The sequence below is a fragment of the Nicotiana attenuata genome, unplaced genomic scaffold, assembly GCF_001879085.1.
Source record: "Nicotiana attenuata strain UT unplaced genomic scaffold, NIATTr2, whole genome shotgun sequence".
Lineage (NCBI taxonomy): Eukaryota > Viridiplantae > Streptophyta > Magnoliopsida > Solanales > Solanaceae > Nicotiana > Nicotiana attenuata.
Genome location: NW_017673353.1, coordinates 61,958 through 89,902, shown reverse-complemented (window position 1 = coordinate 89,902; position 27,945 = coordinate 61,958). Strand labels below are relative to the sequence as shown.

The following is a 27,945-nucleotide window of genomic DNA, read 5'->3' as shown; positions in this document are numbered from 1 at the left end:
AGCGGAGGCTCTTTATGTCCAATGATAAGCAATAAATGATGAACAAAAGATAGAAACCGACAAATAAATGAAATAATGAGAGCAAGTTATAGAGCAAAGAGAATGTTCTTGTATATTTCGTGTGGAGCGATAGTAGTAAGTTATGTACAAAATGACGAGGATCCCCTTTATATAGGAGAGGAGTTTTAGCATAGTACATAATGCACTTATTACAAAGATATGGGGACAATATAGCTAGTCAACGCCTAGATTTGTGTTAGGACTAGCCTACCAGTCCTTGTTGGCTCTTTTCGTGCGCCTTGGGAACTCCCTGTTTCCATCGAAGTCGGGGTCAACATCGTCCCAGGGTCGGGAATCAATGACACTCGAGGTAAAGGAACTCGAACGTAGCCTTGTAACCTCGAGGCTTCGAGATGATCTTCTGAGGTGCCTCGATGGCGGGAAATCGGACCCTCCGATTTTACCGTATACAAAAACCTTCAGGGGTGGGGGGTCTTTTTTTTGTTCTCTGCGGCTGCCAGCTTCCAAGACTAGGTTAGGGTTTTGTGAGGGTTGATTTTAAGTCTAAGTCTAGGGTTTTAGGGGTATTGGGCTTGTGTTATTATGAGGTAGATCCGAATTGGACCAAATTTGGCCAGATATACCTTTAAAAGTGGCCCTTTAACTCTAGTAGACTAAAAATATTAGCTCCTAAAAGAACAACTACAAAATTGTGAAATTATTTCTAGTTAACTAAAGTAAAATTAAACATTAAAAGTGAACCTATTTTATATCAATTAGCTAAAAGGAAAAAAATATTTTTGTAATTTTCATTTTTTCTAACAAAATAAAGTAAAAGAGTCAAAACTCATTGAAATAGCTATATTAGGCCTAAACTAAATATTTATATGCTAAAATATGTAAAATCTTGGGGAGGGTCAAAAATCACATGTCTACAGTTGCCCCTCTTTGACTGGAAACGCGAAAAGTTCTCAGACAAAGAACGACGAGACATGTTTTTTGACCCGACCCTTATTTAGAGAGACCAAAAACTAAGAGAAAAGAGAATGTGACCGAGCCCTGGTATCTGAGCTGCCTACATATCCTTGGCTATAATGGAATCAGGCAACGTGTAGTTCAAAAGTTGGAATAGTGATGGAGTACCGAGGTGGAGAGCCCATTGAGGTGCCGTTCCATCGAGGTTCCGGTCCGCGGTCCTGTTATTACATCAAAAATTAAGAAATAAAAAAGACTAACTAAGCCTATCAACTATGAGTTACAAGATTCCTATCCATAAGTCTTCTGAACCTTGATCTTGAGTTTTGAATGGTTCTTCATGCAGACTTTAGATTTGACGCTTGCTAGCTACAGGTGCTAGTTCATTCTTCTTCAGCTTCTTCGGATCAAAATCGGACACACCATGCTTGTGATTCAGTCATGTCTTGAGCAATCCACCTCTTGTCTCAGCTTCTGCATTTTGGATTCACTTCCCTTTTCTTTTTTTTTTCTTTTTTTTTTGTTTTTCTTTTTTATTCTGGAATGAGATTACTTCTATTGATCATCTTGGACTGTTGACTCGCATTCTTGCCGCGAGCTTCTGCTACTTCTAACTTGAATTGAATTCTGAAATGACTTCCTTGTTCTCCAGGTGGGCGCCTGCTATTGACTTGAAACTTGAAATAATTCTGAAGCGAATTCCCTTGTTCTCCAGGTGGGTGCCTGCAATCGAAACAACAAAACAAACAAAATTTTCTGCCCCAGTTTGCACTAGGAAGATTTGTGAGTTGTTAGCAAAACTGTAAATCACTTGTGCTATTGATTCAATGATGAGAGTAAACTAAAGACTCGACTAGGATGTGCCTCTCCTGTAAGTAAAACCAAAAAAGAAAATTTGACTAGCAAATTCATCTACTAAAAATAAAACCTGAATGACCCAAACTAGGAAGTACGTCTCCTAGGGATTAAATCTCAATTTAGGAAGTGTGTTTCCTAAAAGAACAACTTAAAAGACCTTGATTAGGAAGTGTGTCTCCTACGGTGAAACTTGAATGAACCAAACCAGGAAGTGCGTATCCTAGGGCTGAACTTAAATGAAACTAAACTAAAAAGTGCGTCTCCTAAAAGTGTATCCTGAAAGACCCAGACTAGGAAGTGCGTCTCCTACGAGTGATACTTCAATGACTCAAACTAGGAAGTGCGTCTCCTATGAATGAACTCAAATGACACAAACTAGGAAGTGCGTCTCCTAGGGGCAAAATCTCAATTTAGGAAGTGCGTCTCCTAAAACAAAATATAACTTGAAAGACCCAGATTAGGAAGTGCGTCTCCTAGGGGTGGAACTTCAATGACTCAAACTAGGAAGTGCGTCTCCAAGAGATGAACTTAAATGACCCAAACTAGGAAGTGCGTCTCCTAGGGGTAGAATCTCAATTTAGGAAGTGTGTCTCCTAAAACAAAATATATCTTGAAAGACCCCGACTAGGAAGTGCGTCTCCTAGGGGTGAAACTTCAATGACTCAAACTAGGAAGTGCGTCACCTAGGAGTGAACTTAAATGACCCAAACTAGGAAGTGCATCTCCTAAGGGTAAAATCTCAATTTAGGAAGTGCATCTCCTAAAACGAAAATACAATTTGAAAGACCCTGACTAGGAAGTGCGTCTCCTAGGGGTGAACTTAATTTAGGAAGTGCGTCTCCTAAATCAAAAATATAACCTGAAAGATCCAGACTAGGAAGTGCGATCTTATGGGTGAAGCTTCAATGACTCAAACTAGGAAGTGCGTCTCCTAGGAATGAACTCAAATGACCCAAAACTAGGAAGTGCGTCTCCTAGGGGTAAAATCTCAATTTAGGAAGTGCGTCTCCTAAAAAGAAAATATAGCTTGAAAGACCCAGACTAGGAAGTGCGTCTCCTAGGGGTGAAAATTCAATGACTCAAACTAGGAAGTGCGTCTCCTAGGAATGAACTTAAATGACCCAAAACTAGGAAGTGCATCTCCTAGGGGCAAAATCTCAATTTAGAAAGTGCATCTCCTAAAACAAAATATAACTTGAACGACCCAGACTAGGAAGTGCATCTCCTAGGGGTGGAACTTCAAGGACTCAAACTAGGAAGTGCGTCTCCTAGGAATGAACTTAAATGACCCAAAACTAGGAAGTGCGTCTCCTAGGGGCGAGCGAATTCCCTTAGTTAAATTTTGAAATAAAATAAATAGGTTTAGAAAATTTTGGCAATTACAAGTTGACACATCCATAAATTCAAGCAAATAAAATTAAACAAGAGCTTGCTAAAGCGGTAATATAAATGCAATACAGTTCTTGATTGTGATTCCTTCTAAGAAATTACTTGTGAGTTCTTGACTATAAGTCAATTTTTCATTCAACGCATTATAGGTAAAAGTTAATAGAAATTAAGTGGAAACATATAATCCTTTTTCTTTGTTTAACTTTTCCACATTTGAAAAATGAAAATATTTATTATTAGTGAATTTTGATCAATTCTATCAGTTCACTTGCCAATCATGTGAAAGAAGTTAAAGAAAAAGACTTAAAGCAAACCCCACAAAAGACTTTGAGTCTTTCCCTTAACTTTTATCCCCTACAATGCATTGGATGCTCTGATACCTCATCAACAAAAAGACCTCAAAATTGAACTTAATTCTTCAGAGCAATTATAATTATTGAATTGTGCCTTTATAGTGTTGATTCAATAAGCTCTCCTTATTTTTATCCGATTAAATTTATGAGTTTTTTTGGCGTTCCTAAAATTTTCAAAACTTTGTAATTTTGTTCTATTTTTTTTGCTCAACTTGAGTCTTTTCTGGTATGAATTAGATGTCAACATGATATGAAATGTCATGAAGTGCATGGAAATTTATTAAAATAATATGTATGATTTCAAGTTATTATTTAAGCTCGCTTGTTTTTTTTGGAATCTATTTTTTTTTAAGAAATTTAGCCTCAACTTTATTTTCTTTTACTCAAATTCAACTTCTAAACAAAAAGAAAACAAATAAATGAGAAAAATAAAGAAAAAATATATACAATTGGAACAAAATAATCATTGTATATGACCAATTGAACATGATTAAACTCAACTTACAAAGAATGTACCTTCCTTCCTTATAAAGAATGCTATAGCATAAGACTACACTCAACTATAATGAGAAAAATGCATTAACAATTACATAATGTAGGAATTAATGAATAGATGAAAGGTACTAAGTAACTGCTACTATATTATCTCTCTAATTGTTGGCCTTGCAACTTATTTTCCTGTTTGGGATGTTCTTTTAGGTAATTGCGACTTGTGTTTTATCTAAAATATTTGAAGAGAGGCGGAGCCAGGATCTTTAGCTTCTACATTCTGGACCCCAATCTTTATTGTTTATTGGGTTCTAAATAGATAATTTATACATATTAAATAATTTTTTTAACACAAAATATAATTTGAGCTAAATTTAATGGATTTTCTCGAATTCATAACTATAACGATAGCTCCACCTTGCATTTGAGTATCAAGGCAAAAGAAAGAAGATGAAGATCAAAAGGCAAAAAGGTCCTTTAATGCTAAGTTTAACTGAAAGCTGGCTTTTTTTTCCTCAAACATTTAAAATACCGGCTAAACTCTAAATACCATGCTAAAAACTGGCCAACCACACCAAAATCTAAATCTTTATATTGAATTAAAATCATGGTCAAAATGATGCAATCTAACATGGCCCATCTTTACTGCCATTTGTGAAACTGCAAAATGAAAATCACAAGTTTGCCCTTTTAACACCAGATTTTTGTTTACTCTAAATAAATCTCACAAGCACTTAAAAGCAAATTAAAAAGGATGAAAATGAGTGAGTCCTTACGTACCAAGCTGATGATATAAAAGCAAATGAGTTAACTTAATTTCAACCTAATATAAAATAGGAATAACCATGATCCTAATGAATATGAATTCCAACTTTATTGAGATTTTGAAGGTTTACATCTTTAGAGAGCAAGAATTAGGATGGAGATTTAATCGTTAGGATATAACTCTCTTAATTCTCCTTGTTTCTTTTGCCCATGATTTCCGACAAACTATATACTATATTAATGTACATTTGAGACCATGAACAATTACACAATAAATATGTAAAACTTCACATAACTCAATGATGATGTCTTTCTTCCTCTTTTCACCATTTAGTTGAAAGGATCCAAAACTTATCATTTGGCAGAAAAACTTGGACACAACACAAACTGGTTACGAATCGCCTAAAATTTTATGGACCTATAAAAAATGACCTAATGAACATTAGTCATTGCTTAAGAATCATCGTTCCTCGATTTTTTGGTATTTCAAGGAAAAAAAGGATTTCATGACGATTTTCATATTTTCATGTGCTATAGTCCACGACATATGCATGAATTTGGACGACCAGCTCCGAATAGCCTAAAATTTTGCGGGCCCATAAAAAAACCTAATGAACAATAGTCATTATTTCGGCATGACCTTTCCTCTTTTTAGCGTTTTAGGGCCAAAAAAGGAATTCGGGACGATAGGGCCCATAAAAAGGACCAAATGAACAATAGTCATCGCTTCGACATGACCGTTCCTCTTTTTTAGCATTTTATGTTCAAAAAATAGAAATTCAGGATGATTTTCATATTCTCGTGTGCTATAGTCCACGCCAATTTGTATGAGTTCGAGCGACCAGCTCCGAATCACCTAAAAGTTTGGGCCCATAAAAGCCCACCTAATGAACATTAGTCATCACTTCAGCATCATCGTTCCGCGTTTTTTGGTGTCTTAGGGAAAAAAAGGAATTCATGACGATTTCCATATATTTGTGTGCTATAGTCCACGCCAATTCGTATGAATTCGAGCGACCGGCTCCGAATCGCCTAAAAGACTTTGGGCCCATAAAAACCCACCTAATGAACATTAGTCATCACTTCAGCATCATCGTTCCTCATTTTTTGGTGTTTCAGGATTAGAAAAAGAATTCATGACGATTTCCATATTTTCATATGCTATAGTCCATGTCATCTGCATGAATTCGGACGATCGGATCGTAATCGCCTAAAAATTTTGCGGGCCAATAAAAAATAATCTAATGAACAATAGTCATCGCTTCGTCATGACCTTTCCTCTTTTTGCGCATTTTAGGGGCAAAAAATAGGAATTCAAGATGATTTCCAAATTTTCGTGTGTTATAGTCTACGCCATCTGCATGTATTCGAGCGACCGGCTCCGAATTGCCTAAAATTTTACTGGCCCATCAAAAACAACCTAATGAACAAAATCATTATTTCGGCATGACCGTTCCTTATTTTTTGATATTTTATGGCCAAAAAATAGGAATTCAAGACGATTTTCAAATTTTCGTGTGCCATAGACTATAGTCCACGCCATCTGCATGAATTCGACCGATCAAATCGGAATCGCCTAAATTTTACAGGCCCATCAAAAATGACCTAATAAACGATAGTCATCGCTTAGACATGACCGTTCCTCGTAAACGGGAATTCAGGATGATTTCCAAATTTTTGTGTGCTATAGACCACGCCATCTGCATGAATTCGGGCGACCGGCTGTAAATCGCCTATAATTTTGCGGGATGATAAAAAAAACAACATAATGAACAATAGACATCGCTTCCGCATAACCGTTCCTCGTTTTTAGCATTTTACGGCTAAAAAATAAGAATTCAAGACGATTTTTATATTTTCGTGTGTTATAGTCCACGCCAACCGCATGGATTCGGGCGACCTGCTCTGAATAGCCTAAAATTTTACGGGCCCATAAAAATGACCTAATGAACAGTACTCGTCGCTTTGGCATGACCGTTCCTTGTTTTTTGACATTTTATGGCAAAAAATACGAATTCGGGATGATTTTCATATTTCTGTGTATTATAGTCCATGCCAATCTATACGAATTCAGGCAACCTGCTCCGAATCGCCTAATATTTTGTGAGCTCATCAAAAACGACCTAATGAACAATAGTCATCACTTCGGCATGACCGTTCCTCTTTTTTGGCATTTTAGGGCAAAAAACAGGAATTTAGGACGATTTTCAAATTTTTGTGTGCTGTAGTCCACGCTATCTGAATGAATTCGAGCGACCGGATCTGAATCGCCTAAAATTTTGCGGGCCCATAAAAAACGACTTAATAAAAAGTAATAATCGCTTCAGCATGACCGTTCTTCATTTTTTAGCGTTTTAGCGCCAATTAATAGGAATCCACAACAATTATCATATTTTCGTGCACTATAGTCCACGCCATCTGCATAAATTCGGGCGACCGGCTCCGAACCAGCTAAAATTTTGCGGGCCCATACAAAATGACATAATAAACAATAATCCTCGCTTCGACATGAACGTTCCTCTTTTTGGCGTTTTAGGGCCAAAAAACAAAAATTCGAAACGATTTTCATATTTTCGTGTGCTATAGTCCACGCCATCTCCATCAATTTGGGCGACTGGCTCCAAATCGCCAAAGATTTAGCGGGCCCTTCAAAAACTCCTTGATGAACAATTGTCATCTCTTTGGCATGACCATTCCTTGTTTATGGGCATTTTAGGACCAAAAAACGAAATTCATGATGATTTTCATATTTTCATGTGCTACAGTCTACACCATCTGCATAATTTCGGGCGGCCGAATCCGAATTGCCTAAAATTTTGCGGGTTCATAAAAAATAACCTAATAAACAATAGACATCGCTTCGGCATGGCCGTTTTTATTTTTTGGCATTTTATGGCCAAAAACAGGAATTCAAAGTGAATTCCATATTTTTGTATGGTTCATGCTATCTGCATGAATTCGGGAGACCGGCTCCGAACCGCTTGAAATTTTGCGGGCCCATCAAAAATAACCTAATGAACGATAATCATCGCTTCGGCATGACCATTCCTCATTTTTGGCATTTTAGGGCTAAAAATAGAAATCCAGGACGATTACTAAATTTTCGTGTGCTATAGTCCACGCCATCTATATGAGTTCGGATGACCGGCTTCAAATCGCCTAATTTTGTTGGGCCCTCTAAAACAACCTAATGAACAATAGTCATCGCTTTGGCATGACCATTTCTTATTTTTTGGCATTTTAAAAACGTCAAAAAATAGGAATTCTCAACTGAAAAATTTGAGGAACTGATTAACCAAGAAAAATGTACTATTGATGTCTCCTTTATCTTCAGCTGAAAGCAAAATCTGAAGTACATTGAGATCATCGAAATAAGAACATCGAAGAGATAACAGTATATCAATGTTCTTGGATTAATCATATTTCACAACCAACAATCTGTAGAAAAGACCAAGAAAGCGTAAGATAGGTAGAGGCAGGACCAAAATAGATTCTCAATAGGTCCTGACTTTTCAACAACAATGGAAAAAATTTACTCTTTAAAGTCAAAGTCAAAGTTAGAGAACAGGGAAATTATCACAAATACTATCAACTCAAGATTACAATAAGTACACATAAGATGGCAAAGTCACTAGAAACAAATGACAACATTAATTGGGAATTTATCTTTCCCTACCTCACTATAGCATCTGAATGACCTTTTCTTTTAGAAGTAATAAACATATCAACCCCTTCTCTCCATTTTTGGCAAAGTGCTAGGCGTCAAGTTTGCAGAGTATATGAAGCCCAAGTATATATTTATACAAGGTAAAGGATTCTTTTAGGCAAAATACATCACAGCCCCTCACGTTTTTCACTTAAACATTCCAGTTTGTTCCATTTGAACGTTTTAACAAGGCCTTCACTGTGACATTTAGACACAAGATTAATAGGCAACTAAACACTAAAGGTGCGTGTAAGTCACACCAGAATAACGAATAAAAGGAAGACACGTGGATTTAACTTAACCAAAAAAACTTCAAAAAAAAGAACTAAAAGAAAAAAAAAACGACCCCGTTCATCTTCTTTGACCGAAAAAATCATCGTATCCTCTTCGATGTTCCAAACCCATTTCTCGACATTGCTCGTGAAGCCTGTAACTGATGTACTTCTTTTGGATTTTTTTTAATTAATCTGCTTTATATGATTTGATTTGTGGAATTTTCTCCTTTTGGTTTTTTCTTTTCGTTTTCTCTATATGCTTTTGAGTTGGGGGAATTATAACTGTTAAATATAGTTTCACAATTTGGACCCAGATTGAAATCTGAGTTGGGGTTATTTGTTTGAGTAGGAGACCATTTGGAAAAAGTTTGGAGTTATTCCAACTTTGAGACCTCCATTGATGGTCCTTCGAACTTGAAATTTGAGAATGTAAACGCAGGTTATTATCGAATAGTTGTTGATTGAGAATGAATGATACTTGTTTTTGAGAGTTGAGAACTGATATTTATATACTAATTTGAATAAATTGTCAAGAAAATTTCCAGACTCCATTGTTAGAGCTTGAGAAGAAAGAACCTGGCTAAAAGACTGAATGATTAATGTCTAGAAATTGGCGAGTGATATATTTTGTAGTTGAAATTGGTGAGTCAGAAAGAAAAGTAAGAAATTTCTAGGTGCCCAAATTTAAAGGTGGAGATAATAGTAATGGAGTGAAAGATCTAAAAAATTAAAAGAAATATTACTCCGACAAGAAGTATGAGGAGTTTATTTTTTCGGACTATTTCACACGCTTAAAAATTGTGAGAAACACTTACCTGGTCATGTCAGTTTTTTGTGTCTAAATGACACAGTAAAGGCCTGGTTAAAGTGCTCAAATGGAACAGACTTAAGATGGACCGTATAAGTAAAAAGTGTGGACAACATTAAGGGGTTGTTAATGTATTTTGCCTTCTTTTTAATATGGTAGTTCCATCTATTCATATTTGTCATCCTTCATCTCCACTAAGTATAGAATCATTTAAAACAAGAGATAATGCATAAATACCCCATTCAACTTGTCCTGAAAAGTCATTTACACACCTTAACTTTACGGGTGTCCTAACACCCCACGATTGTTTAACGTAATATATTTAGTTAGTCCCTCTCACAACCTGGCCCAACTACAATAACTTAAGTGGTTTACACGCGCTTGTATTATGAAGCCACGTAATTAGAACCTCCCGTAAATAAATAAAAACACCTAAAATAGATATAACCTAAGTCGTTTAACCCCTCAGTCAAAAATTCTCAAAATCAAGAACCCTAACCTTTTACCCCACCCTCCACGATTCGATTAGCATCTCCAAAATCCATTTGCCTGACCGAAATCGAAGGTACCTGTTGCAAAATCCATACGATTTCCTTGTTCTTGCTTCTTTACTTCTGTTCGTATTTGTTTCCGTTGACGATTTGGTTGAAGACCCGTTCGAACTTGAAGGTCTCTGAAGAATCAAGTGCAAACGTTCTCTTTGTTTTAGTTTGGAGGTAAACACATCAACCCTAGCTTTTTCTATCATCAACCCTAAATGTTATCTCTGTTTTAGTTTGTTTAATATCATCCATTTTTAGGGTTTTGAACTTGCTTCCAATTTCTTCACTCTAATCTTATCAGTGTAAAATCGTGAACAGAAATACAATTTTGAAGGTGTAATAATAACCAATTTTCAATTTTTTCTTGTTGTATGTATTCTGACCTCTTCTGTAGGGATCCAATAGTAAATATTAATCCTTAATTATCCCTATTTTCTACTATATTCAGGTATTGCAATGTCCTTTGTACTTGTCACTCTAAGGTTTTTCCATGGTGGAAAAATCTCCATGGATAAGTTGGATTCCTTTTCAATTGAGGATTATATTGGTGGGGTGATGACTGATTGTTTTGATGTAGATGTTGATAGGTTCTCTTATTTTGAGTTTTTAGGTTATGTAAAAGAGTTTGGTTACAATGTTTCTTCTGCTGTTATTTATGTTAGACCACCTAATTGTCCTGCTTTGGTAGTAATTAAAGTTGATAGGGACCTTATGGGTATTTGTGAAGACTTAAAAAATGGGGATATTTTGGAGGTTTATGTAGAGCACATGGTTGAAGAACCTGTAGTGGAACCCCCCCCCCCCTCCCCCTATTGGAATATGTCAGCCAAGTTGTGGATGATAGTAATGTTACTTTTGAGAAGGAATCTGGTCAAGATGTGGGGGGCTGTGAGGGTTTGGGAACTAGTGAAAAGGCATCCAATGCTGCTGAAAATAGTGCCAATAATAGTGTGCCCACAGCTGTTACTACAGATGATAGCTCAAACTCCTCATCTGAATCAAACTCCTCAAACTCTAGTAGCATTGATAATAGCTCAGATTCAGACCATGAGGAGTTGTCTGAAGAAGGAGAAGCTGATTATGGCAGTGATATACATGAGGAATACAGGGCATTTAGGGTAGAAAGCAGGACTGTAGAGAGGAGGAAGAGGANTCTATTTTCTACTATATTCAGGTATTGCAATGTCCTTTGTACTTGTTACTCTAAGGTTTTTCCATGGTGGAAAAATCTCCATGGATAAGTTGGATTCCTTTTCAATGGAGGATTATATTGGTGGGGTGATGACTGATTGTTTTGATGTAGATGTTGATAGGTTCTCTTATTTTGAGTTTTTAGGTTATGTAAAAGAGTTTGGTTACAATGCTTCTTCTGCTGTTATTTATGTTAGACCACCTAATTGTCCTGCTTTGGTAGTAATTAAAGTTGATAGGGACCTTATGGTTATTTGTAAAGACTTAAAAAATAGGGATATTTTGGACTGTTGTACTACAACATTGAAAGATGGAGTAAGGTGTATTTCAACACTTTCTGCAAGTCTGATAGTGTTGACAACAATATGGCAGAATGTTTCAATGCCTGGATTTTGGCAGCAAGGCAGAAGACTATAGTGACAATGCTGGAAGAAATCAGGGTGAAGATGATGAATAAAATAGCTCAGCTAAGACAGTTGGAAACACTTGGATTAGTAATTTTTCACCAATGGCCATGAAAGTCTTGGAAGATAACACTGAAAGGTCAATGAAATGTAACATTTTCTGGAATGGTGAGTATGATTTTGAAGTGAAGCAAGGAATAGGTACTAGTGAAGTGAAGCATTTGGTGGACATCAATAGGCAAACTTGCACCTGCAGAGCTTGGATGTTAAAAGACATACCATGTGCTCATGCAGTTGCTGCCTTGCATTTTAAAAATCTGGAGCCTATGATCTATATTTCTCATTGGTACAGTAATGAAACTTACATGAAAACATACAACTACTTTCTTCAGCCTGTCTTGGGTATGAATATGTGGCCAGAGTCACAAAACCCACCTGTTATACCACCTACTGTCGAGAAAATGCCTGGAAGGCCAAAGAAGGTTAGAAGAAAAGAGCCTGGTGAAAATAAGACAGGAAAATTGTCCAAAGGTGGAGTGGAAATGACATGTAGCAATTGTCATAACAAGGGTCATAACAAGAGGGAATGTGCAAAGGCTGCTGGAAGTAATACTGCTGCAACCCCATCAAGTTCTGTGCCTACAAGTGTTGGTAGTTCAAAGCGACCAAAGCAAAGCACTGGAAGAGGAAGGGGAAGGCCAAAAGGTGCTAAAGAAAAGGTGAAGTTCTTCCCTTTAATATCTTGTTTGTCTTTTTTAAATAATTATCAGATTTTTAATTTTCTTTGTTTCATGTAGGATGTTTGTACTAGAACTGATGTAAGAACACATTTTAAGAAACCAAGGATGGTTGGGATGGGTGTTTTACACACTCAATGTGGCTTCAAAATTCAAAATGTAAGTCCAATACAAGCTATCATATTTAGGTTATTTCAGTTGTCTGATTTTCTGTTGGTTTATGGCAGCCTGGAATGTCATCTACAAACTTTAGAGATGTGAGGTCCTCGGCAGAAGTAACTGGAGATCTAGGCGATCGACCAACAAGAGGTGTTAAGTGGAAGGGTAAAGAAGCTATGACAACTAGGCAGCTCCACCAATTGAGAGGCAAGAAGATCATTGAAACAAGGTGTAGGGCTGCTAAGTTGAGCCAGGAAAGCACCACTGCAAATCAACCCAGCTGATGAAGCTTTGATTTTGTTTGAAAACTGAAATGCAATAGATTGAAGTAGCTATAGACTGCAATTCTGTATGTTGACAAGTTAATGTAGGTAGCTATAGACTACTTTGTAATAAACTACAATTTCTGTTTTGGTTTTGTCGACTGGAATTCTGTTTTGCTGCTGATACAATTATGTTTTGCTGCTGATACAATGACTGAAATACTACTGTTATGTAATGTCATTCTGTGACTTTTATGCAAGTAATGCATATNCAAGAGCTGATTAGAAAGAAATTAGGATTATATGTTGGAAGGACAGTTTGTAGGAGGGCAAAAAATATTGTGTTGAAAGAGATAATGGGTGATCATAAATTGGAGTATGGGAGGATTTTAGATTATAGGGATGAGTTGCATAGATCTAATCCTGGTAGTACATGTGTAGTGAAACTTAGTGAGGAAACTTTTGAAGGTGGAAAGAAAATGTTTGTTGGGTTCTACATTTGTTTTGATGCAATGAAGAAGTCATACCTAGCTAGTTGTAGGCCATGCATTGGACTGGATGGGTGTTTTTTAAAAGGGGTTTGTAGAGGCCAACTACTTGTAGCAATTTGCAAAGATGGAAATAATCAGATGCTTCCACTTGCTTGGGTTGTTGTTGAGATTCAAAATATGCACACTTGGAGGTGGTTTGTTAGCATTTTAAAGAGTGATCTTCAGCTTGGAGATGGTACAAATCTGACCATAATAACAGATATGCAAAAGGTAATCCTACTGTTTCTGCTACTGCTGTCAATTTTTCTGCCATTGTGTGACGATCCAACCCGTCATCTCATGTATAACAGCCCCGTTTCCCCCATTTATTTCTCTTTCATGTTTTATTATCAGCAGCGGGTGAGTTAGAGTTGAATTGAATTTGTTTGGATAGGAAATGAGACACTTAGTCTCTTTAAGGAAGGTTTGGTCAGGAAAAGTCAACCGAACGTTGACTTATTAGTTAGAAGGATCGGATGTGAATTCCGGTGATTCGGTTAGCTTCGGGAGGTGATTTATGACTTAGGAGTGCGATCGGAAGTGATTTTGGAGGTCCGGAGTAGAATTAGGCTTGAATTGGCAAAGTTGGCATTTTGGCGAATTCCGGTGGATAGGTGAGATTTTGATCCGAGGGTCAGAATGGACTTCCGAGAGTTGCAGTAGCTCCGTTAGGTGATTTTGGATATGTGTGCAAAATTTCAGGTCATTCGGAGGTGTTTGGTCGGGTTTTTGATCGAATGCGTAATTTGGAAGTTTTTAAGAAATGAATTCGATGTGATTTGATGACTTTAGCGTTGTTTGATGTGGTTTGATAATGGGAACAAGTTTGAATGAGGTTTTAGGATGTATTGGTGTTTTTGGTTGAAGTCCCGGGGGCCTCGGGGTGAATTCGGGTGGTTAAACGGAGAATTCGGAGTTTGTTGCAGGTTTGAAGTTGCTGGTTCTGTCATTTCCGCATCTGCGGAAAAGGGACCGCATAAGCGGTTCCGCAGATGCGGCGTATTGGTCGTTGAAGCGGTCCTTGAGGGACCAGGGCTTGCCGCAGAAGCAGACGAAGTTCCGCAAAAGCGGTCACCGCAGAAGCGGTTTTGGGACCGCAGAAGCGGTCCTGGGCGACTTGAAGGAAAATCGCAGATGCCGTGAGTAGGCCGCAGAAGCGGTGAAGTTGTCGCAGAAGCGAAAACAACTGTTACAGAAGGGTTTTTTATATTGTTTTCATCCGCGAACAAGAGTTGGTTTCCACCATTTTAAAGCGGTTTTGAGAGCTTTGAGCGAGAATTTTCGAGGGCTTTGACTGAGAATCAATTGGAGGTAAGTTCCTTGGTCTAAATATTCGAGTTTATGGTAGAAATTACATGTAAATTGTGGAAAATTCATCAAAAACGGGTCAAGCTAAGCTTGAAAAGTTGTGATGTAAAAACGGATTTTGAAAGGGCATTTGAACTCTGATTTTGGTAAAATTGGTATGTGTAGACTCGTGGCGAGACGAGGAATCCAGTGATATAAATTTCGTAATTTTTCGAGAAGTGGGCCCGAGGCTCGGGTTTTGCCAACTTAGTGAATTTTGGTATTTTTCGAGTCTTTTCGATTGGGTTATGTTTCTTTAGCCTATTGTAATGTATTCGTTGTGGTTTAATCTNCTTCCGTGCAAAGCCTTGTCAAATTCAATCCTTTTGAAGGCATTGGAACAACTACAACACAACAAGATAACACCAAAGTCAGATAATTTACAATTGCTTTCAAAAATCGGATCATTCAATTTTAGGACAAAGTCATAACAATACTAAAAGAAAGGATTTAGGGTTCTTAGGAAGGAGAAAGGATAACCTTTGCCTTCAAATATTGAAACTTCAAAAGGGAAATTTGATGGATTTTCGACAGAAATTAGAAGAAGAAGAAATTAGGGTTCTTCAATGGGTTTTGGTAAATATTTGGGGAAGATGAGATTTTACCGTTGGCTGGGTTATATTAACGTTAAACAATTACGTTTTTATTTTTTTTTGGGCTGTTTTCAACGATTAAAAGATAAATGACGCGCTCACTTTAGTTGTCAAACACGCGCAGGTGGCCAGGTTGTGGGAGGGAGTAACTAAATACATTACGTTAAACAATCGTGGGGTGTTAGGACACCCGTAAAGTTAAGGTGTGTAAATGACTTTTCAGGACAAGTTGAATGGGGTATTTATGCATTATCTCTAATAATAATAATAATGATAATAGTAGTACATTTCGAAGATGTGAACAGATTTGGAGGCAATGGGCCAAGCACGGAAACTATTTTATGGGACAAGTGCACAAATAGCCACTTGGACGACTGCCATTTAAAGCATAGTCAAGCTTTAAAATATATTTAAATTTCAACCACCTTTGAATCGAACATCAGGCATAAGTCTGAAGGTTCAAACTTCAGTGCTTCGTAATTGAAATATAAATTGCTAAAAGCTAACTTCAGACTTCGATAATCATGTGAAAATGGTAAGTCTTGTTGAAGTTTGTTGAGAGATAATGCAAGTCCTAAGATAAGAGTAGAATAGGGACTGCCGCTTAGTATTTTTGTTGGAGACAAGGATGAAATATCGATCTTTCCCTTTTCCTTCATAAGAGTATAACCTTCAAACGGCGAAATAAAATCTCATTAATTTTATCTTTATGGCACAAACAATTACCAAGAAGAAAAAGAAGAAGGAGAAGAAGAAGGAGAAGTGATAGTCCGAAGTTTGCCCTATTCAATCTAAAGTTTAATATTCTTAAGAAAACAATCATATTTTTAATAGTACATATAAAAGTGAATACCTAATGTAAATTCGAGCTATATGGCTGCCTTAAATCTTAATGAGCAAAAACTGGGCTAGAAAAGTTGAAGTCTCAATATAGAATATTGTGCAAGAAATTGCAGAAATGTGACATTATTGTATAGGGTCAAAATTTGACCCTCAGCATCTCTACGCCAGTGGGTACGCCCAGTGAGTGTACGCCGACTAACGTAGCGGGTACGACTCGGACGTGGGGACAAAAGCGACATCGTTTAGGACTTAGTGTCTTCACTAGGGAGACGTTACCTGTCTTTGTAACTTTTTGATTCTTTCGAGGAAGGTCTCTTATTATATAAAGGAGACCTCCATATTGTAAAAAAGGGGATTCTGATAACTCTCTCATTTTCTGGCTCTCTCTCTCTCTCTATCTCTGCTTCAAACGAACATATCTTATTGAGTCCATATTATCACTTTGCAATACTAGATCTACAACAATAATATCATCTTGACATCTCTAGGTTTATTATATTTGATTACGATTTACCCTTTTCTTATTTTTGATTGTTTTCTAGCTTACAAAGTACATTGTTAACTTTTGAGCCAAACAATTTGGCGCCGTCTGTGGGGATTTCGAGAATCAAAACCATAGTATCCACCTAGAGATCAACTAACTACCACTCTCTACACCACACAAAAACAGAAGATGGCCGAAAATAACACAAGATCGAAAGCTATATTGGGTGTCACTACCAATCTCCTTAGCCCTCTCAACGAGGCCAGTGATGATGGCATCCTGAATGCAACCCCTAGCATCACACCGGGTGCAGAGATCTCACCTTCCCCATCCGAAGGTCTAACGATCTTGCACGAAAAAGGAGCTTCCACATCTGCGGCTACGGAAGCACCCTCAGCGGTCAAGGAGCTACTGGAAAGATGGCTAACAAGCACTCTAAGTGGCTTGGTTGAGAGGTCACCACAAAGAAACATCGGGTGTACACCAACGGTAGGTACCACTGCTGCCGTGGGTGAACCGGAAGTTGCACTAGCGAATAACAAACCCATCGAGACACAGACCAGCGATGGCACACTAACAGCCATCCTAAAAAAGATGGAAGAAATGGAAAATGAAAATAAGGCGCTCCGCGACCAGATGAAGGAATATCAGGAGAGGGTCAACAAGATCCCCGGTGCTCCCAAGTTGCTACCAAAACGTGACGTGGGAAGGTTCGTTGAACAACCTTACACTGAAGAAGCTGCCCCTCACTCCACCCTAAAAACCTTCAAGATGCCACCCTACTTGAGAGTATATGACGGAACCACAGATCCCGAGGATCATCTGATCCACTACGTCACCGCAGTGAAAGGCAACGATCTATCGAAAGAACAGGTACCGTCAGTACTGCTGAAGAAGTTTGGTGAGACGTTGACAGGAGGGGCTTTAACATGGTACTCTCAGCTACCGGCTAAGGCAATATCAACGTTCGAGGAAATGGCGGATAAGTTCGTCATAGCCCATGCAGGCGCGAAGAAAGCGGAGGCCAAGGTCAACGACATCTTCGCCGTCAGGCAAACCACAGGAGAGGGACTCAGGGACTTCCTGGCAAGGTTTAACAGGGTAAGGATGAGTCTACCAAACGTATCGGAAGGTATGGCAGTCGCCGCTTTCCAGAACGGGCTAAGCAGGGATGGTTCAAGGGCAACCAAAAAGCTGCTGAGCCGCCTCATGAAATATCCCCCTACCACATGGGAGGAAATCCACAACGCCTATTGCGCCGAGGTACGAGCGGACGAGGACGATCTTAATGGGCCGACCCAACGACTAACAACGATACACTCAGAAACGAGGAGAGATCGACGGAACGAAGGACGACGAGAACAACTCCCCCGCTCCAACAGAGATCGACATCAGCCATATACCAGATTCTCCCATCCGCCACCAAGGCATACAGACGCGCTACAGCGACACGTCGCCCCACTCCGAAACGAAAGAGGTACGCCCCCTTTATTAACCGCCCATAACTTTTGTATATCTCCTTCAGAAATAGTGTACGCACTAGAGAAGCTGGGCACCAAGGTGCAGTGGCCGCAGAAGATGAAATTAGACCCTGCCACAAGGAAATCAAACGCCCTATGTGAGTTCCATCAGGAACGGNTTTATGCAAGTAATGCATATATGATGTTTTAGTGTTTGAAGTTCAAACAGTTAGCTTAAATAGTATTCAGATTCAAATCCATGATCTGTCCAATCTATTTTTAACAAGAGACTTTGGAGTCGTTTGGGTGTATTGAAACAACAATTGATAAGCAAGAACTATAAATACATATTGAGAATTCCATTGATAAGCAAGAACTACAAAAGTGAGAGTTCCATTGTAAACATACAAATTAAATCCTACAACCAACAACTACTTTCATAGTGAGATAACTAAACTAGCTTCACAATGGCAACCTCATTGCATCTTCTTTCAATGAGATTCCTGGATACCCACAAGCAACAAGAATAATACACATCCCCAATATAATGAACCACAGTGCATTTTTCCTACTCTTTGACTTAACTAATTGACTCTTCCACTTCTTTTCCTTCTCTTTCATCTTCTCCATATCATCTTGCAATTTCACCAACTGAACCTCAATCTTCTTCATCTTGTCATCTTCTATGCTGTTTTCAACCTTTAGAGTAGTCCTCGACTTGGCAAGATTTTCAAAGCCTTCTAATGCATTCTCAAGTTCACCCATTTTTTCAAGCAACTTTGGAATAACAAATTTGGATCTAGGATCAATTTCAGAATCCTTCCAAAGCCAAAAATCACAAGAACGAGGACCCTAAGATGATTAACAAAAGAAAATTAATGAATGATAATTTATCACAACTCAATTAGTGAAACAATTTTAAGAAGCATTTACCCCATAGTATGGACAAACCCAATATCTTCTTCCTGGGTTCCGAGGGGTCCAAGCTGTTAACAAAGGCAGCACTAGCCATGGTTGCATCGAATTTCTCCACTTGACTTATTTTCCTCCTCTTCCGTGCAAAGCCTTGTCAAATTCAATCCTTTTGAAGGCATTGGAACAACTACAACACAACAAGACAACACCAAAGTCAGATAATTTACAATTGCTTTCAAAAATCGGATCATTCAATTTTAGGACAAAGTCATAACAATAATAAAAGAAAGGATTTAGGGTTCTTAGGAAGGAGAAAGGATAACCTTTGCCTTCAAATATTGAAACTTCAAAAGGGAAATTTGATGGATTTTCGACAGAAATTAGAAGAAGAAGAAATTAGGGTTCTTCAATGGGTTTTGGTAAATATTTGGGGAAGATGAGATTTTACCGTTGGTTGGGTTATATTAACGTTAAACAATTACGTTTTTATTTTTTTTTTGGGGCTGTTTTCAATAAAAGATAAATGACGCGCTCACTTTAGTTGTCAAACACGCACAGCTGGCCAGGTTGTGAGAGGGAGTAACTAAATACATTACGTTAAACAATCGTGGGGTGTAAGGCTGTATGGTGGGCCGGGCCCGGGCCTAAATGGGCTAAACGGGCCGGGCTAAACGGGCCTGGGCTTAGCTGTCCCGGGCTCTGGCGGTCCCGGACTTCACGGTCCCGGGCTTCGTGCGCCGGACCACAGTCTTGACCTCCGATCGAGCGACAAGCAACAACGGCTTTTCAGCCGTTGCGCGCTAGCTTGTAGTTTAGGGGTATAGTAGGGGTGCCCCTTTCTCAAACTTTTCTATAATATAAGGTAAGCTTTTTGGAACTCGGGCGCTTGCCATAAAGAAGCTAGCCAGAAAGCAGGTCAGGCAGGCGAGCGATAGTACAAGCAAGCTAACACGCGGGCGAGGTTGAAGGGGTCTTGCGCAACCTTCGAATTATCGCAAGCGCCCCTTTCCAAAACATTAACATAGGTCCTCAGGCAGACATCGGAAAGGGGGCGAAAAGAGTCTACTTACCTGGGCTCAACGGGTAGGACCAGCCCGTGACGGGCCTAAGCCCATATGGTTCTGGGCTAAATGGGCCGGGCTCGTGGGCTTAGCGGGCCTAACAGGCTTTTTTTATTTCCGGGCTTTTTTTTTAATTTTTTTTATTTAAGGCAATTTCTTGTAAACCATATGTGTATGTATATATATAAATTGCTCTTATGCATTGCTATATAAATATATGTAGTATATATAATATAGAAATCTAATTATTAAAGTGTTTGACGAAAATGTAAAATAACAAATCAATAGTAAAACTAAATTGGCATGCATAATAAATTAATAACAAAGTACAACATGAAACATAAATACGTCTAATAATTTTAAAATAACACAAATTGTTGAAAAATCTTAAAGACGAATTTGCGGATAAATACCCTCAACACAATACTTTATATGCCTCCTTAAAATGCCTGTGGTACACCCTGAACGAAAATTTAAGACTCTTCCACAGTTCTTGCACTTTAATATTTGGCCTTCTTCATTTTCTTCAAGCACTTCATAGTATTGCGACACAAATAAGCGCACTCTTTCCAAACGAGGCATGATTTAACTTGAAAATTGAGATTGAGACTTGAAGTCTTGAAAATTGGAGATTGAGAGATTGAGAGAAATTTAGATTGAGAAATGAGTATTGAGTATTGAAATGAAGAAGAGGGAGGAAGGTACTTATAGTGTTAGAGAAGGTTAGTTTTGTAAATTTAAAAAAAAAACGGCTATTTGTGCAATTAATATGACCGTTGGTGGTCATTGGGGGTGGGGCCCTCATTTTGAAAAATCTTGTTTTGTAGTATATATAGTACTACTTCTTCATGTAAATATAATATATATAGTATACTAGTATAGTGTACTATATATTGTATGTTATGTATATATATTCCCTTATGTAATTTGTTGTAGTATATATTGTATGTTATGTATATATATTCCATTATATAATTTGGTATAGTATATATTGTATGTTATGTATATATATTCCCTTATATATTTTCTTGTAGTATTTATTGTATGTTATGTATATATATTCCATTATATAATTTGTTGTAGTATAAATTGTATGTTATGTATATATATTCCCTTATATATTTTCTTGTAGTATATATTGTATGTTATGTATATATATTTCACTATATAGTTTGTTGTAGTATATATTGTATGTTATGTATATATATTCCATTATATAATTTGTTGTAGTATAAATTGTATGTTATGTATATATATTCCCTTATATATTTTCTTGTAGTATATATTGTATGTTATGTATATATATTCCATTATATAATTTGTTGTAGTATATATTGTATGTTATGTATATATATTCCCTTATATATTTTCTTGTAGTATATATTGTATGTTATGTATGTATATTCCATTATATAATTTATTGTAGTATATATTGTATGTTATGTATATATATTATAGCTTATAAATAATTACAAGTTAAAGACAAAAAAATATTGCGAAGAGATATTCAAGGCCAAGGGTATGTTTTATAATTTTTATTACCAAAAATGGCATATCTTTCTTAGTCTTCTTCCCCCCAATGGAATGAGCACAACAAGGTACTAATACCACCATTAAAAGGAAAAAAAACTAAAGAAGATATGCCAAAGTACAAGTTACACCATAATCTACATTGTATCTCTAACAAATCTCATAAATCCTTCAAGGTTCGGAGGAGGTTCCGTTGGTGGTGGCGGAAAAGAAGCTTGTTCATCACCGCTTCCGGGCGAAGCAGCATCCTCCGCAAGTTCCGCTATCATTTCTTCATAAGCTTCGTCTATCTCCGGTTGTGATTCTGCAAGTCCAAAGTTTCTTCTTTCCGAGCGGATCCAATCTCTGAATAGTACTGATTTTTCCAAGCTCTCCCTCATAGACGCTCTATGATCACCTATTTGAAGTCTTGCTTGACTGAAAGCGCTCTCTGATGCAACTGTTGAAGCTTGAATAGATAAAATATCCCGAGCCATCCTTGCAAGAACCGGAAAATGTTTTTCCCTTGTCTTCCACCATTCCAAAAGATCAAAGGTGCCGTCTGGATTCTCCTTTTCAAGTCCCTGCGACAAATAAACTTGAAGCTCATTTAGATGTGAAGTCTCATCAAAATTATCACCTTGAGAACCCCTAAACTCCGTCCAAGATTTAAGTGCTTGTAGGCCCGCAGCTCTTTTAGATGATTGTGAACTAGACGAAGTAGGGGTTGGAACATTTGGCCTAGCATGATCTAACGCAAGTTGGTAAGCATTATAAATTGTTTGCGCATTTATTTTAATTGAGGCTTTTGCCTCTGCAAGTGTAGAAAATTCCTCAACTGAAAGATCTAAAGCCTTATAAATATTTGTGTACCAAAAGTGAGGACCTCCTAATTTCATTGTAGGATTTAACATTGCAGCAACACCATAAATAGGGGGGATAGGGAAAAAATATTTTTTAAACTTTTCTTTCATTGCATTTATAGCAAGTTTATAAATTTTCCCACCCTCCGAAAATTCAACAAACAAATCACATAGTGCTGCAATATAAACTAAACAATTTGAAATAGTAGGATAATATTGTCCAGAAAATGCATTTGTAGCAAATTGAAAATGTTCTAAAAAATCTATAAGAATTTTTACATTCGTCCAATCTTGATTTGTAAGGATTTCATCATCATCCTCACCACCAACACGAGCATTAAACGTTGCATTAATTGGGTTTCTATATTCATATGCAACTACTAAACTTTCGTACATATAATTCCATCTAGTTGGACAAGGTTTAGGAACCTTTCTTTCTCTAAGGCCAAATTCATCACATTTTTTAAAATACTCTCTAAGTCTACTTCTACGGTTTGAATAAAAAAGCCAATTAAGAGCCATTCTAACCTTTTCAATTTCTAAATTTAAAATTCTCATACCATCACCGACGATTAAATGGTAAATGTGACAAATACATCTCACATGGAAACAATTACTAAATGCAGGATTTAGTGTTGTTGTAAGTATGCCTATAGCACTAGTGTTACTAGAAGCATTATCCATAGAAATTGCCATTATTTTATCTCTAATGCAAAAATATCTACAAATATCTGCAACGGTGTTAGCAATAAACTTACCTGTGTGACGTGAATTAATATTTCATACGCATAATGCGTTTTTGCATTATCCACTCCTCGTCTATCCAATGACTTGTAACAGTTAGATAATCACAGTCATTATTACTTCTACCAATATCAGTAGTAATAGAAATCCGATTAGTTATATGAGTAAATAAATACCGCAAATATTGTTCATATTCATATTTATATTTATAAATATCGCTCTTAACTGTTGCGCGAGGCCAACCTTTATAAGTAGGACTAAATACTTTTCTAATATAATGCACAAAATTAGGGTTAGAAGGAAAAGTATAAGGTAAGCACATAACGGTAACTATCTTTGCTAATTCTTCACGATCTTTATTAGGATCGTAATATAAAATACCACCGGTCACAGTGTTAATTCCTGGTTGAACTAGATTTGAACCTGTACTAGGGTTAACCGCAGTATCTACACTTGTCCCCTCTTGCTGCGCTTTCATTTGTAAATATTTAACTTTATCTCTAGGGTGTGTTTGTATGTGTCTAGCCAAACTACCGGTACCGCTACGGTCTCCAGTATATTTATGCGCCAGCAATTTCCCACAAGTTTTACACTTAGCCTTATTTTATTCTCTTACTTGAGTAAAAAAATTCCAAACTATTGATGTTTCTAGGCGTTTAGAAGGTTGTCTATTAAAAGTAGGGGTTTCTACAGGTGGGTCGGGCGGGGCATCAGTTGGGTTATTAACAGGACTAGTAGGTGAATCATCTAAATCCGGTTGGGTTTCATCTACATCCTCATTTTCCTCATCATTTTCTAAGATAGTTTGATTAGGATAAAGAGCATTCATAACTTCTTCATTTAATTGTTCACCTGGTGCAACATTATGGCAAATTCACTATCGGAAAATTGAAAACAAGGGTTATCACTATCAAGAATAATAGGAGCAGCAGGACGGGTAACAGGTCTGGGTCGGGGAGCCGGGGGAAGGGTAGTAGGTTGGAGACTACTTTCACCAATTTTAGCTTTTCCCTTACCACCAAATATTTTTTTCAAAGAAAATTCCATATTAATTACAATTATGCAAACTAGACACACAAAAATATATTCTTAAAACTTAAGAGTTGGAACAAGTTTACCGAATTGCCGAACAACTTCTTGAAAATTAAAAATCGTTGAAGACTTGAAGACTTGAATACTTCAATTCACCAACTTCACAATTTTTCACGAAATTGCAATAATAAAATAAGCAATTATAGAAGAGAAATTAGATATAGATTGAAGAGATTGAGAGCGCAAGATGAGCTAAACCTAAATTAGTACTTTGAAAAACAGTGAAATCGACTTGACACAACAAATGAAACCTAAATAGAACTGCCAAGGTTCTTCTGCTTTTTTGTTTTAGTCATAACAGTACATTTACTTTTAGGTCCAATGTATGCTAAGGGTTCTTGTTAGAGATGTATATGCCAGTAGAAAATGTAGAAAACCTCGAGTGTAGATAAACTAATTTTATTTTATTTTATTTTTATAAATAATCTTGGACTTAGACGGGCTTAAATGGAGCGACATGGATAGCGAGGTTACTATATTACCAATTACTTCCTTATAAACAATTACCACTATTAGTACTGAACCAGGTCATGAGATAGTAACTTAAATATACTGGCAATCAGCTCAAACTTGAATTGAACTGTTGTAGAGATACATGCTACCAATGATCCATGCAAGGAATTTTCTTTGACAGAATATCACTGTTTGAAAGTGAAATCAGTGATATTTAAACAAAAAAATTAGGTTGCCAAGACGGGTTTAGATCACAGAAAACTACTTACAGCAAGCAGAGTTTGGACATAGTGTTCATCAGGTATACAATTATGAATTTTGGATGTATCTGGAGGCTGCAGAAAGCTATTAGAAAACAGTTCAACAGTATATAGAAGTAGTGTATACTGTTGAAGCTATTAGAAAACAGTTCATCAGGCATGTCAAGACCTTTTAGCAGAAGTTAAAAGTCAAAAGATCGACTAACAATAGAAGAGAAAAAAATACTCAAACAGCACGGAGACTCACCACATACTGATCTCGCCAAAACTCAGGTAGCGACTTTTTCTGCACGGTGATAAAGTAATTAAGGTGAGGAGTGAGAACCATGATAATATGAAGGTATGCTCAATGGGAACATACAAATGCAGAATTTTAGATATCATCAGAGTAGTTAACTTCTGTATACATTAGTTGGGTAGCCATAATACTTGTACAACAGCAAATTAGAGGCACATGAGAAACTAATACTAATGGATTCAACTTTAACAATGATTTTTCTATTGCCTAGTCTTCGTCCATCTAAAAGAACTAAGGACCATCCATTTTTTCCTAAATTGAAAATAAGAAGGCTAAGATAACTTGTCTTGCAATGCTCATGAACTCCGGACCATCCATAAGCATCGTAAATCAAAATCCATATCCTAATTTTTCAAATAACAGTATAGGTAGGTAAAAGAAAAAGTTGACTTGCCTTGCAATGCAACTGAAACATAGAAAATAATCTTTCATCCTTCAAAACAATATCTGCATGCTTTCTGTTTAAAACAGCCCACTGTGAAAACAAAGTGAAATTGTTAAGTAGTAAGCTATACAACTAGTAATAATCAAAGATACATCTTGCCTTTTTGCTCAATTTCTCCTTTGAGAATTTCCTTATAAGGAGTTTACATTGAACTTCATGAAGCTAGAATTCATATTTCAGACCAATACCTAAGAACCTTTCCTCCAGCTTTGAACAGGAATAAGTGGATCCATTTTGGGGTTGTAGCGGCCTTCTTTTGTATCAGCAAAGCTGTTTTCATTTTTAAACAAAAGACGATTAGATAAATGAAGCATGAAGACTGTTCCACATTTTAATTTGTGAAAGTAAGATGCTAGCTAGATATTTGGCTAACAAACTGGGTTCAGATGTAATAGTTCTTTGAGAATGACTAGTGCACTTCCAGGAAAGAACTAAAGCTTACTTATTACTTGATTTCTGACTACAGGAATAAATCATTTACTCAAGAAAGAGCAGAAATACCACTGTCTCTTACCTGTCAACAAAGCTATTTGGCGTAGACATTATGTAGTTGTACGTATAGCTGAAGTTGTACAAAGGTATGCAACTGAAATAACAAGAAAGAGCTGAAACAAATTAGATGGCAGTCACAACAAAACTGTTAATATAATGGATATTATTTCAGAGATATCAATGTTGGAAACAACATAATCGCATCGTTCTCTCAGACCAATGTGCCAAGTGCTCTTTTACAACAGATGTGGCCAATGATTCTAGTGATCCTAAGTAAAAATCATCATCTGAATAGTTTATTCAAATAGAGTTTGACAGAGAATTTACCAAAATTAGCTCAGGAAACTAATAGTGTTAAGGGGTACAAATGTGCAAAAGTAGCTTACCACTACAGTTTCTGATAAATTAAGAGTCAATTAAGCTAACCAGAGTACCAAATGAGTCAGCTTGTGCTACAAATTTGATAAAGGAAGATATTAGTGAATTAGATCTCACCTGTCTGAAAGGAAAACAAATCGTTCATTGAGAGGATCCATCAATGCATGCTGAAGTAAAATGCGCTCTGCCTGGATCATGCTTGCTTCTCCCCAATCTACCTGAAGAAAAAGACACTTGCTAAATATTGCTAGGCTATACGAAGTATGTGAAAGAGAAAAAGAAATGTAATATAACCACTCAAAAAATACAAAAAAGCACAAAGACAAAAAAGATGGAAAAAAGAAAAGCCATAAGGAGAAAAGAGATATTAACCACTTTTTAGACAAGGATAAAACATTTTATACCTGATATAAGCCAAACCAAAAACTGTTCCACTAGTGTTTCGGTAACTGGACATTGAATCATTGATTGCACGAAATTGAATAACAGGACCAACAATTCTTCAGCATGTTGGCTTTCAATGGGAATTTCCCTCTTTAAACCCTGTCTAAAACCAATAGTGAAGTGGATGGTCTGATGCTCAGCACAGTAGACAAAATTCAAGTAGCATGAAAATTTTCTTCTCAATCTACTGGATTTAAAATCAATCTGCATATACATGCTTATCTGTCCCACTAATAAAAGTGACCAAGCCTCTCTGTAATAGTAAACTATCCAATTCCATGTGCGAAAAATCTGAATTTTCAGTCATATATGCAGCCTGACTCATGGGAAACTGGTTTAGTTCAACTCAGCACTTATGCAACAAGGGATTTTCCACTTTGATTTCCTTCTGTAGTTCCTTGTTCAACGAGTGTCCACTGTCCACAAATTGCCATCACATTATACCTAATACCCACAAAGTAAAATAAGAAAAAAATCAGAAAGAGGTTCAACTTGGCTATCAAATTACAAAACAATAACATTACAAATTTCGCGCTTAATGGGTAAAAGCTGAGAAGAAAAATATTTGGGAGATCATAGACTATTCCACCTGAAAAATAAAGGTAACTATCCTAAACTGGCATAGTTTTTCTCATTATTATAAGTTAACAAAGAAGGCTGAAACATTATAATAAAAGACACTAATTAAAAGGGAACCACATTGGGAAAAACGTCAGGCCGATCAAAGAAAGTAATTCAATAAGTAAAAAATAGCATCACTCCGTTCCTAGTTCAAACTATATTCCTACCAGCAATAAGTAAAACAGTTCCAAATTTTAGT

The 27,945-nt window shown here is 36.9% G+C and overlaps 1 protein-coding gene and 1 long non-coding RNA gene across 4 annotated transcripts; both read right to left on the bottom strand.

Annotated features, from left to right (window-relative positions):
* Positions 1 to 24,943: 24,943 nt before the first annotated feature.
* On the bottom strand, positions 24,944 to 25,355 carry LOC109216127. The gene is made up of 2 exons (XR_002066453.1): positions 25,316 to 25,355; positions 24,944 to 25,153 (listed from the first exon to the last, which is right to left on the bottom strand). It is a non-coding gene; the product is annotated as an uncharacterized LOC109216127 (long non-coding RNA).
* Positions 25,356 to 25,760: 405 nt separating this feature from the next.
* On the bottom strand, positions 25,761 to 27,570 carry LOC109216125. 3 transcript variants are annotated; one of them, XM_019380257.1, is made up of 6 exons: positions 27,340 to 27,570; positions 27,086 to 27,228; positions 26,799 to 26,895; positions 26,326 to 26,397; positions 26,000 to 26,081; positions 25,761 to 25,841 (listed from the first exon to the last, which is right to left on the bottom strand). In XM_019380257.1, exons 2-5 carry the CDS (start codon positions 27,144 to 27,146, stop codon positions 26,000 to 26,002), a joined length of 312 nt encoding a protein of 103 aa, XP_019235802.1. In that variant the 5' UTR covers positions 27,147 to 27,228; positions 27,340 to 27,570; the 3' UTR covers positions 25,761 to 25,841. The 3 variants fall into 3 exon arrangements, 2 of the variants coding, with proteins under 2 accessions (XP_019235802.1, XP_019235801.1); XR_002066452.1 differs by having other exon boundaries at positions 26,799 to 26,899; positions 27,086 to 27,570; XM_019380256.1 differs by having other exon boundaries at positions 27,086 to 27,570.
* Between the last annotated feature and the right edge of the window lie 375 nt (positions 27,571 to 27,945).